Raw genomic sequence first — 12,653 nt, forward strand, 5'->3', positions numbered from 1 at the left:
CAGTAATGTCTTGCCATGAGGTTGTTTAAATTTGTTTAGCCAGAATTCATTTTCTTAGATTTCATGCTATAATATTTGTGCTTCTTTCCAGGTGACCCTTCAGTGGAACTTTCAGCTGTTTCCAACACTGATAACTCTGGATCAATTACACAAAAACTTATTTGTTCTGGAACTGGATTCAACCCACAAATTAAGTGGCTCCATAAATCTGTGCCAAATGCTCTTACAGAAGTGATGATGCAAGGAGATGGACGTGTGAAAGTATCCAGTGAGATATTGGTTCAACAACAGGAGTGGAATATTGATTGTGTATGTGAGGTCAGTGATCAGGATAATCCCAAACATGTCCAGAAGAGCACCAGAGTTTGTGCAGGTATTCTAACAAAGGACTATTTATCCAAAAAGTTCATAATCTTACAATTTCATTAAACTCCATGAAACAGATGTAGGTGAATAACTGTAACAGAACAATCTCTTGTGTGTTGCAGCTCATTCAACTGTCAAGCCACTGATACGTCTGGAGAAACCTGGTCTCATGTCAGTATTGACAGATTCAGAAGTAACAGCTTCCTGTGTTGTTGAAACTGTGCTCAATAGCAGAGTGTCGTGGTTTGTAGATGGAGGGGAAAAAACAAACAGAGTCACCTTGAAGACACTAGACGGGAGAACTGTTAGCAACCTGACTATCTCTACAGACGAATGGAAAAACTGGCAGACAATAAAATGCACAGCTAAAAATCCATGTTTTGACACAGTAGAGAAGACAATTAATATTCTAGGTATGTTCTGTATATAATTTTTAATTATATCATTAGGGGCAACTTATAAAACACAGTTTACAACTTACTGCTATTTGTGGAAATCAGTCACATGATCAAATATTTTCTACTATATACAGCATGTAGATAGATAGATAGATAGATAGATAGATAGATAGATAGATAGATAGATAGATAGATAGATAGATGTGTTTTTCCAGTTTGCCCCACACATATTAGTTATTTAAACAGTGATTAGAGACACAGCATTTAGATGCATGGAGGATCCTAAATGTCATGTGTGCACACATTAGGTTCCACGTTGGAAAAGTAACTTTAAAATATTTCACTTTAGTGAAACATTTTAACTCATAAGACTTTACCTTATGTTCCTCAGAACCTGTGCAGAAAACTCCTACAGTGGTGATCAGGAGGAATCTGGCAGACATACTGAAGGGAGACAGTACAGTACTGGAGTGTGCTGCAAGAGATCTGCCCTCTGGTGAGCTCTCGGTCATCTTACATGCCAATGGAATAAGGGTCCTTGAACCTCAGTATGTGGATCTGCCCAAAGGAGTGGACACTCTGACTGCACGCTTCACTGTTTCCACAACACACAGAAACAAAAACCAACGGTTCACCTGTCAGATTCAGCAAAGCCGTTCCAAACAGTGGACGTCCAATTCTATAGAAAACCTTTTTGGTAAGGAACATTTCAATCTCAATCTCTAGACCATCTGAATACTGGCAATATTTACAGGTCAAAATACAACTGAAGTGGGGAAAAGGAACACTGGCAGAAATGAAAGCACAGTCAGCATGGGGTGTGAATTCTGGCTCTCAAATTTCATCAATTAGCACATCACTCGAGTTCATACTGTAACTGGTCTCAACCTGAAATGTACATGGAAATGTTTTTTTTAGTCCTCGCTTATGCAGTTCTTAGTGTTGTTGTTATTTGTCCATGATATTTCCTTTTAAATACAATTGGTTATAGTTTAAAATATAGGGATCCTGATTCCTCTATTCTAGAGCTGTAGAGTTATCTCGCTGCAACATTTTGACACTGTGATGTGATGTAAAATGCCTGCTTTCTGTAAATATGACACAGGAAAGGTTATTTTATTCCCTTCACATGAGGGGAAATACATTTTTGCTATGAAATGTCAAGTCAAGAGATGACCTGGATCAGCCATAAAAACACAAAATAAGGTGGTTTAAATCTACATAGCCAGAAATGAAATCTTTACATTTCATGCTCCTCTCCAGGTGACCCTTCAGTGGAACTTTTAGTTATTTCCAGTGTGGATAAATCTGCATCAGCGACACAAAAACTTCTTTGCGCTGCAACTGGACTTAACCCAAAGATAAAGTGGCTCCCTGAATCTGTAGTAAATGCTCTCAATGGTCTCAGTAAAGTAACAGTGGATTCAGATGGACGTGTGAAAGTGTCCAGTGAGATTTCAGTTCCACAGCAACAGTGGAATAATAGAGTTACATTTACCTGCCGAGTCAGCGATCAGGATCCTCTGAAACCAGTTGAGAAGAGCACCAGTATTTGTGCAGGTATTCTAATAACAGCCTAAATATCAGAAAAGTTCATGATCTTTATACAAAAAATACAAATCTTACATGTATGTATGTGTCTGTACATCTCTACACTAATGTTATTTCTTTATCTCCAGTGACTCCAGATTTTGCTCAGAAGGCACAGGTTTATCTGTTGGCTCCCTCCATTAGTGACATGAGAGCAAATCATCATGTCTCTGTCACCTGTCTGCTATTGGGCCACAGGCTCAATGACTTCTCGATTGTTTGGAAAATAGGAAAAGACATCACCTCTCAGGGTGTGACCACACAACCTCTCAGAGTCCACAGCAATGGAACAGAGTGTGTCCGAAGTGTTCTAAAGGTTCCAGCTGCAAAGTGGAATGCATACAAAACTGTTTCCTGTGAAGTGACACACCTCTGCGGCACCAAGAAAATGGAGCACACCATCTCTAAAACCAGAGGCAAGTTCTCACATAAACACCGATCTCTAAGACCCATATTTATTCTTTTGTACAAAATAATAAATAAATAAAAAAGTTTTTATTTTTATGAATATTAATAGTCATAAATATGATTTTAGTCCATGTCACATTGCATTAATTTATTATTTGCACACACACCTTCAGCCAAGATAATAATAATCGACGAGGTGATGCAGTTACTGCCCTGAAGTTGATTTTTTTCCTATAACAGCATGTCTCAAAGTGTTTTTACCTCTTATATCACAGCATAATTCTATGCAGTATTGTGGAATGTCTGCAAAACAAGTTAGTCAAACACAGCTATAAACAGTCATATTCTCACTTCCTTTTGAAGACGAAAATGCTGTGAAACACAATGTCCATCCTTCAACTTAATGCAGCAGCTTTACCTCTGACTGTTACAAAGCACTGACACTGGAGACTCCTTCCATAAATGTGAAACAAATGTCTCCTTAGAGAAGCCTTGACCATACCAATGATTAAGAGTTTTTCTTATTATATTCTTTATTATTAGATAAGTCCCTTTGAATTAGCTGTTACTTTAGAAATTATCACGTTTTAGAATGAGCACATTAATATACACCTGCGACCTGAACATCTGACCAGTCAAAATGAAGAATTCAGTGGCATAACTGTTATTTAAGATACAAATTTTTTTGCTAATTAATAAGTTTGAAAGAACTACTGCAATTCTGAGCTGATATTAGCTCTTTTTAAAAATTATTTGTAGGCTCAGACCGCAAAAGTCCCACCGTCCGAATTCTCAGTCCCAGTGATGACGATCTGTCAGGAGTTCGCAACACATATCTTCTCTGCTTGGTCGACGGCTTCCGCCCTGCTGATATCTCTGTGCACTGGGAGCTGAATGGCAGCCGGCTGGATGCATCTCAGTTCATGAACAGTCCAGTCGGCATTCGCTCTGCGTGGAGTGATTATTCCATGCACAGCGCACTGATATTACCAGCATCAAAAAGGGAGGACGGCACTTTTTCCTGTGTGGTCAGCCATGAGTCATCTGAAAAGCCAATCAGGAACTCGATTAACAACATATACGGTCAGTAACAAGTCACATCCTGTCTCTGGTGGAGCAGCTTGTTTAATTTATTTGTAATTGATATCAAGTTTCTTAATCTGAATTACACATGATCATGACTTTACTGATGAACTAATGTAAACTATTATTTAGTAGTGTTTCATTAATGAAAACAATTCATGCTCTAAACTGTTAGTTACCTCTAAGTGTAGTTACTTTTGCCACCCTGAAGATGTTTTTTTTCCCTATAACAGCATGTTCCGGTGTCTTTTACTCTTCTTACACCAAGCAATTTGTCAATGATTGCAATTTTTATTAATTAAAAAATGAAACTTCATTATGTCAAGCCTTACATCCTGTTATAAAAGCACCGAGATCTTATTATTATTATTTTTTAAATAAAGAGCTAGTTGCAGAAAGCTTTACCATGTTAATGGTTACACATTTTTCACAAAGTTCATAATAGAGATTTTAATAGTATAGTATTAACATAATGTTATATTTTCTATAGTAACAACTAATATAAACCTTTGATTTTATTTGCAGCCGGATCTACTCTTAGAGTAGCACTGTTATACAGTAAAAAAAACAAACAAACAACAACAACAAAAACATTCTGACCAATCAGATTTAAGAATTCAACAGCTGTGTTATGTACTACATTTAATTATTATACTATATTTGCTATATTATGCCTTTATTATTTGCTATATTATGCCTTTACGCCTTTATTTATTAAAGCCATATTATGGCTTCAATGCATCACGTATATTTGATAGAAATTAATCAGAGGATATTTTGATATTATGTTGATTCCAAACCTGATTTATGATCCCATGATCAAATACTTAAACCTTTTATACTATAAGCAATATCTGACTGTTGCTTTCACTAAAATCTATCTTTCTTTTTTTTTCCACACCTCATCCTGGTTCATCATCCAGCCTCTGTGAATGAAAATGCTCCCTCTGTGGAGCTGCTGCAGGGTCAAAATAAACTGGTGTGTCTGGTGTACGGTTATAGCCCTTCAGCCATTAACATCACCTGGCTCCTAAATAGTGTGAGTGTACAGCATGATGACAGCACCAACAGCTCTGCCAAAAGGCCTGATGGGAAATTCAGCATTAAAAGCCATCTGAAGGTCCAGGCCTCTGAATGGGCACCTGGTGACACTTACACATGCCATGTCGAGCACATCACTGGCATCGTCACTCGCGACATCTCCAAAAAAGGTGACTTTTTTTTCTCCCTAGAATCTTATAGTCCTGGGATCTATCCTGTATCATGTACAGTTCTGTTGAAGAATGCTAGCAATGCTAGCTTTAGTGTTTAATTCTGATTTCTACAATAGACAAAAGTTAAAATTACTCAACAACTACTGACCAATCAGAATCAGTATAAATACTTTTAGTTCATCTCAGAACTAAAAAAAACCCTCTTCCCTTGATTTCTTGAAGTAGGAGTATGATGCAGATCTGTACTTCTAGGTTCTCTTTAGGTTCATGTACGGTGACAAAATAACTAAAAATCCTTTCTTCTCACAGAATTTACTGAAGAGACGATATACTTTGATGAAAACAAGTATGAGCAGCTGTTGACGGCACCTTCTAGAGTTTAGATTAAGGATTCTAATAATGCTTTATTGCTGTATTTGTTTGAATGAAACATTTTAATGACTAGTTTTAAGTTGATAGATGCAAGTGAGTAACAAGTTGAATAAATAAAGAAAAAAATAAATGTACTTGATGCTGAATATTAGGGTGTCTATCAGCTGTTGTTTCATTTTTGAGATGTTTATTCAAATGAAGGGTATATATTCAAAACCATTCCTTAATTTCAGTTACATTTGTATTAGTAATGTTTTTTTTTTATATGGAAGAATTTTTCAGACAATATATATGTAAAAAAAAATTCAAACTGTATTTGCAATTGCATTTCCTATTTGTGGATGCATAAATTGTGACATGCAATTGCTACTTGTGTATTACATTTGCATTTTCATTTCCAATTTCAAATGGAAATGCAAAGTCCATTTGCAATTGCATTTCCTGTGTGTTACGCATTATGACCCTGTCATATTGAAATAGCAATAGTAATTACCCTGTTTGCTATTTCTCAGTTTTGTGTATGGAGCCTGCCAAAATTCAAATGTAATTGAAAATCCAATTGAATTTCCTATGCCTTTCACAGAAACCTGTCAATCGGTGTTGGGGGTGGGAGTATACTATGGGCAGGGATGCAATATTTGCTGAGGGGAATGCAAGATCAATGTTGGTGCCCCCAATTTCTTTTCTGAACTTTGGACTGTTGAATAGAATAGAATAGAATAGAGTAATGTGTGATATTATATACTGTGTACTATGTATATGCAATACAATGTACACTAAACACAATTTGCAATATTTAAATAATACAGTGCAATTAGACAAAGGTCAGAAAAAAGAATACCCTTGACATTCTGTTCCCCCACATCAGAAATATTGGCTACTACGCCCCTGCTCGATAATATATTCTGTACTGTATAAACTATAAAGTGGCAAGACAAGGTATGTGAACGCTTTGGAATTAGTTGGTTTCCTGCATTAATTTGTAAAAAAATTTATCTGATCTTCATCAAAGTCACATGTATGGACAAACACAATGTGATTCAGCTAACAACACAAACAGTTACAATCTTTCATTATTGAACACATCCCATTAAACATTCACAGTGCTGTGGAAAAAGTAAGTGAACTTTGTAAGTGACTACCTTGTTGTTGTTACATGGACGATCCACAATTGTTTTTATGTTTTGTGATTGTTGTTCATGAGTCCCTTGTTTGCCCTGAGCAGTTAAACTGCCCACGGTTCTTCAGAAAAATCCTCCAGGTCCTGTGCATTCTTTGGTTTTCCAGCATCTACTGCATATTTGACCCCTTCCAACAGCGGCTATATGATTTTCAGATCCATCTTTTCACACTGGGGACAATTGATGGACCCGTACACAACTATTACAAAGAGTGAAAATATTCACTGATGCCCATGAAGGCAACATGGTGCATCAAGAGTTGGGGGTGCAAACTTTTCACTTACATTTCCCACAGCACTGTGAATGTTTAATGGGATGTGATCAAGAAAGACATGAAAGATTATAATTGTTTGTGCTGTTATCTTAAGCACATTGTGTTTGTCTGTACTTGTGATGAAATGAATTCAATTTTGTGACGAAAATGAATGAAGAAAACCAATGAATTCTAAATGGTTCACATACCTTTTCTTGCTAATGCTAACACTCACAGGGAGCATTTTTACATTGAAAAATCCTTCATTTAGTATGTTTTTAAGCATTTTGTTTTATGAGAATGCTTTAGTGTTTGTTTATAGCATAATTATATGAATTATATAGAATCGGCCTAGTGAATCGTTTTTGTTAACTACCTTGCATATATGAGAGTGATTAAAAACTATCAAAAATATATTTTTAACAGTGCTTAAAACTATTAAAAACTAAAAGCGATGGTAGATCAGCTCTTTAAGACATATTTTTTATGAAAAATATTTCATTTTTTATGAAAAATAATTTCATCATTTTATCTGCACCATTATTTTCAATAGAACCAGAAGCAGAAAAAATGCTTAAATGTTCCAAATGATTAGTTCTAAGCAACTTCTCAATCAGAAGCAACTCAATGACTTAGCCTCCGGAATTATTAAATTATTATGTCTTGCATGCTGCAAGACATTATATGCTCGTCTGCATTAACAGAGGATGAGGCGAAAAGCCCAATAACTTGGTTATGTTTGGTGGGGAGGCTCAATTTTATCTCCTGTTTCTCTCGAATGTAAGTCGAACACCTATTCACAAACATACTGCTACTGTATGGAAAATCACCTTAGCCAAAATAAAAATCCAGTCCAGGGGATTAAGTTGCCAAAATTCAGGCTTTTATTGAAGAATCATAAAAGCTGCGGTATCTGCATGTCATCTGATGAGTACAAACAATGTTCATGCTTTTATACAGTACTAAAGAAAATGATCTCATTAGGCTGTGCTTTCCCATGTTTTCTTTTGATCACATTTCTGATGACTCACCACAATTATGTTTCTTTCTTCATATCTTATTTATAAAGGGGGTGCAAGTTCAGTCAGCATATTTTTTAGAAGTTTTTATTTTACCGATCTAGGTCTTGGATTTCAACAATACATCTTAAGAAATCCCTAACATCAAACTGTCTTTAAAGATACAGACTTAAAATGACATAGTACAACCTCAGTGTCTTTATAGAGGTGCAGAGGATAACTTTTGTAAGAAATAACAGCAAGCCTTGAAGAAAAAGATACTTCTGTAACTGAAGAATGCTCTGAAGAATGGGCGGTCAGTGATCTCACTGACTTTAGCTTATTTGATTAACACATTCTTTCTCATGATCTCATGAGCCCTATTGGTTACACATAAGATCTTACTTTTGACCTTAACATACCAATTTATTCAATGATTTCTTTAATAAATACCATTAACATACTAATTTATTTAATGATTTTTTAAAATATATACCATTTGCTTTAAAAATATACCATACGATTTTTTTTTTTACCCTCCATCTCCCTCTCTCCTTCTGTTGAGCCACACATGATTGTATGGAGATGCCAGTGATACAGACTTCATGTAAAAACCATAATAAACGTTCTTTTACTTTCACACTTTCTCTTATTACCTAGATGAGTCTGGATCCTCTCAAGGTTTCTTCCTCATATCACCTTATGGAATGAGGAAATACTATTTCCTCGCTCAATAGTGATAAATTCACACACTTAAATTTGTATCCTGTGTTTATAGGTTTCTGTAAATAAAATTGAATTGAATTGAATTGATTTATTTTTTTGAGCGAGGGAGATACTCGGAAATTAACTGATGTTAATGTTAATCCCTTTGCACTCTCAGGCAATAACATTAAATGTTGATTAAGTTCAAGACATACAATGATAAAAATGATAGGTCAAGCTTACCAATCTCTGTTTATCCACTTGGACATTGCTGTCCTCATTTCAATGCACTGTTTTTCATTTTACCCTTGTTTTTCTGTTCTGCGCCCCAGAACGCTTCCCTCCTCGATCCATTTTGGTCATGTGACATTATTTATAACGTTTTAAGAAATAAGATTTTCAAGAATGATTTTGGCACAATGGTGAACACCCCCACGTGCTACTTAGATAAACTCTTGACAAATACTTGTTTTTACATATTATCTTTGGCCTTGAGTAGCAAAATATAAGTAAAAAAATTCAATGTTATACATTTTACCTTACGTCTGGCTTTATTTAGCGTTAGATATTTATTATTACATTTATTAGGGATTATCTGTGGCCTGTATTCTCAGAAAATAAAGGAACTGAATTGTACTTTCTCGTCTTTGGAGTGATTCCATTAACTGTGCATATTTAGTATATATCTTTCAGCTGAAAATATCAAAATAGTGTACTTTTAGAAAAAAATATTTAATGTAGGTTACATAGCTGGATCTTAAGAACCAGTGATATAGCTTTAAAACTTTACTAAAAAAAAGCAAATGACACAAAACATGTACCCTTTATGGTATCACCCCAGTCCCAAGGAAAATGACTTTTTGAGAGTATACATTATTTCTGTAAAACATTTTACAGTATACTGCTTCAGAAACACCTGAATCAGAAAGACAGATAGAAAATTAGTTGTACATGAGAATGCAAGTAAACACATGTGAGATCAGGTGAATAATATGATCAGATGTAAAAAAACGAACATGATCCAGGAAAAAAAAAAAAAAAACATTCATTTGAAAGAAATCACATTAAAAAATATATAAAAACATGCTCCATGTGAAAAGAATAGAATGAAAATGAATGAATTGTTAGATAAGTAAGGGTTCTTCATAAAATGGTTCTATTTAAAACCCTTTCTGATAGTGAAACACCCTGTCGTCGGGTCCTACTTAGAACCTTATCCACTCATCGATATAATCAGTAATTATCAGTGATCTGAAAACTTCTGGGTGTTACAGTGATACACAGTGATGTACTAAAAGGACATGATATCTAATGAATAAAGAGCAGTTATGGACTTGACAGAATGAAACACAGCTGGAGTTTTACAGTAAGCTTTTTCTCTTCATGGCTATTCCTCTGTGAATCGTTTTTAAGTCTCTAGTGGCCGTGGCATGCAAATGATATACTGCGTTTGAACCATTTATGCTGATATACGTTCAGCTCAACAACACACCAACAGTTTGTGTTTATTGACAGCAACAGTGATCGTTTTAATTCTTTGAGATGGGACTAGGCAGAGTTTTTAGTTACTTTGCTCCATCAACGTTCATTCAATCTTAACACCTAACTATGTGTATTCTTTTATTTCAGACATTGTTTGAGTCTGATTCTGGTTACTTTGCTCTAGCAATGTTCATTCAATGTTAGTATTATCATTTATTTTATATTTAAAATATAATATCGTTTTACTTCTTTCTTTTTAACTGCAGCACCAATATATGTATATTCTTGTATTTCAGATTCCTGCACTCAGACACTAATCAAGTCTGATTCAGTGAACATCAAACCTGATCAGTCTCATAAACTGACTTGCACAGAATCTGGATTTGACTTTACTGGATAGCTTGGATCAGACAGATGCCTGGAAAAGGGCTGGAATTTGTTGCAACTATCGAGTATGATAGTGATAAGTATTACACCAGTGCAGTTAATGGCCGCTCCAGTGCAGTTAATGGCCATCTCCAGAGACAACAGTAAGATGCAGGTGTATCTGCATATGAACACCATGAGGACAGAAGACACTGCAGTGTATTACTGCACTAGAGAAGCACAGTGACACATGAGATTGCAGCACTTTACACAAACCCCTTCATAATATGGAAGCGTATCATTAAATAAAGAATCTTAGTCACTTCCGAACATATATATAAGGAAAGCATTTTTAAAAGTCCAAATATTTTCCAAATATTAAAAGTAGAAATACACTCCATATAAAAAAGCATTTCTGTGTTAGTAAGGATCAAAACACTTGTATGCGTCCTCAAAATAATCAACAACAGTGTGGTGTTATGAAGCACTGCTGAGTTACTCTTACCACATCTGAAATTGATTATGTTCCTAACCTCACCATATCAGCACAGAGCACAATTGTAATGTAAAGTAAAGCTCAAGATTTTAAATCAAGTGAAATTTTGTTTTAAAACACTAGGGAAAAAATACTTGCTACAAAATGGAGTACAAAGAAACTGGTGAACACACACTTATGCACAAATCCAGAAAACTGACTACAGAAGATATAAGTACTGCAGTTTATATTTACTTCCAGGCTTGATAGATCATTGGCCTTGAACTTGATCCTCTTGCAGTTCTGCCTTATGCAACATCTCTCCTTAGTAGTATTTGGAGTGTGACGGTGAACAGATTGTATCTGAAACACACGCCCTATTTAAATAGTCAGGTATATAAAGAATGTTTTTGGCTATGATAGTTAGTCACTTACTGTGCTATAACATCCATTCATTTTAGTGCTCAGTTTTATCTCTCCTTTTATCTTCCCCCATTCACAGTCAAAATTCATCTGTAAAATTCTCAGCCATTTTCTTTTAATTATCTCTGGCTGGTGTTTAAAGCTGAAGACAAATATGTAAACAACATCAACTAAAAGCAAAAGACATATTAAATGATAAAACATAATTACATTAGAATAATTGTTTAAAAAAAGAGCAGAAAAAAACAAGAAATCTTTTTGCTACTTTGTTTCTTCATAAGTGACACTGAAAATTTATTTTGATAAAATCTAATTTATTTGTTCATTTATTCCTTTAAGAATTTGTCTACACAGTTTTGTGAATGAAAATGTTTGAAGAAATGCTATACTGTAGAAAGACCTCCATAACAAATGTTAAATACATAACCCATACTGCATACAAATCTCCCCAACCTCAGACAGATATAAATATACTGCAAGTACACAGCAGTCTCTGTGTTTGGTCGAGTACAGCAGAGGAATCATGAGCTGGCCTCTTCTTCTTCTGATATCCTCTGTGCCCTGTGAGTAAACACATCTGTCCACACCGTACTCACCTTTTTATACGCTCTATATGAGTTGAAGTGAGGTGTGTTTAATAGCTTCTGTGTGTTTTACTGCTCTCCTCTTTTCACATGTGCATGGAATCAGTCTGACCTCGTCTCCTACTGAGGTTAAACCTCCCGGAGCCTCAGTGAAGTTGTCCTGTCAGATTTATGGCTATGCCCTCACTAGCTACGGCACAGGCTGGATCAGACAGCCTACAGGAAAACGCTCGGAGTGGATCGGGATCATATGGGGTGGTGGAAGCACAGCACCTCTGGAGCTTCCTTTAAAACTTGCTTCAGCATCTCCAGAAACACGAGCAACAATATGCTTTACTTCGATATCAGCAGTCTGGTGCCAGAAGACACTGCTGATTATTATTGTGCAAAGACACACAGCTGTACATCTCAGTGAGAGGAGTGTACACAAATTACAGTTTTTTACGATTGCTATGACAATTTTTTCAATACTTTTAACAATTTTTCTGAACTCTTAATGCACCAACACACCTACAACACACAATTAGCAAAAAACGGTTCATTTCATGCTCAAAATCACACATTGTAAACTAACCTCCAATACTAATTTTCAAAATGCAATAATACACTAACACAATAAACTATGTCTACCAAAACACTAACACATGTTTTCTTCCAACAGAAACATTTAGTCAATCATAGCACAATGTCATAAAAACACTAACATCAGATGGAATTACAGACATGTAATTATGGACATGTGTCAGGTCTGCCCT

At 35.4% G+C, this 12,653-nt stretch overlaps 1 protein-coding gene across 1 annotated transcript in view; it reads left to right on the forward strand.

The window, feature by feature from the left end:
* The window catches only part of LOC108277513 (uncharacterized), a 262,355-nt gene that overhangs the window by 12,938 nt on the left and 236,764 nt on the right, over positions 1–12,653 (forward strand). The window contains exons 8-13 of the mRNA XM_053677649.1: positions 92–373; positions 489–779; positions 1,156–1,461; positions 2,028–2,324; positions 2,444–2,770; positions 3,522–3,845. Of these exons, the coding sequence (XP_053533624.1) occupies positions 92–373; positions 489–779; positions 1,156–1,461; positions 2,028–2,324; positions 2,444–2,770; positions 3,522–3,845 (1,827 nt within the window). The remainder of the gene's footprint in view (positions 1–91; positions 374–488; positions 780–1,155; positions 1,462–2,027; positions 2,325–2,443; positions 2,771–3,521; positions 3,846–12,653) is intronic.

Source organism: Ictalurus punctatus, chromosome 2, assembly GCF_001660625.3.
Source record: "Ictalurus punctatus breed USDA103 chromosome 2, Coco_2.0, whole genome shotgun sequence".
Classification (NCBI taxonomy): Eukaryota; Metazoa; Chordata; class Actinopteri; order Siluriformes; family Ictaluridae; genus Ictalurus; species Ictalurus punctatus.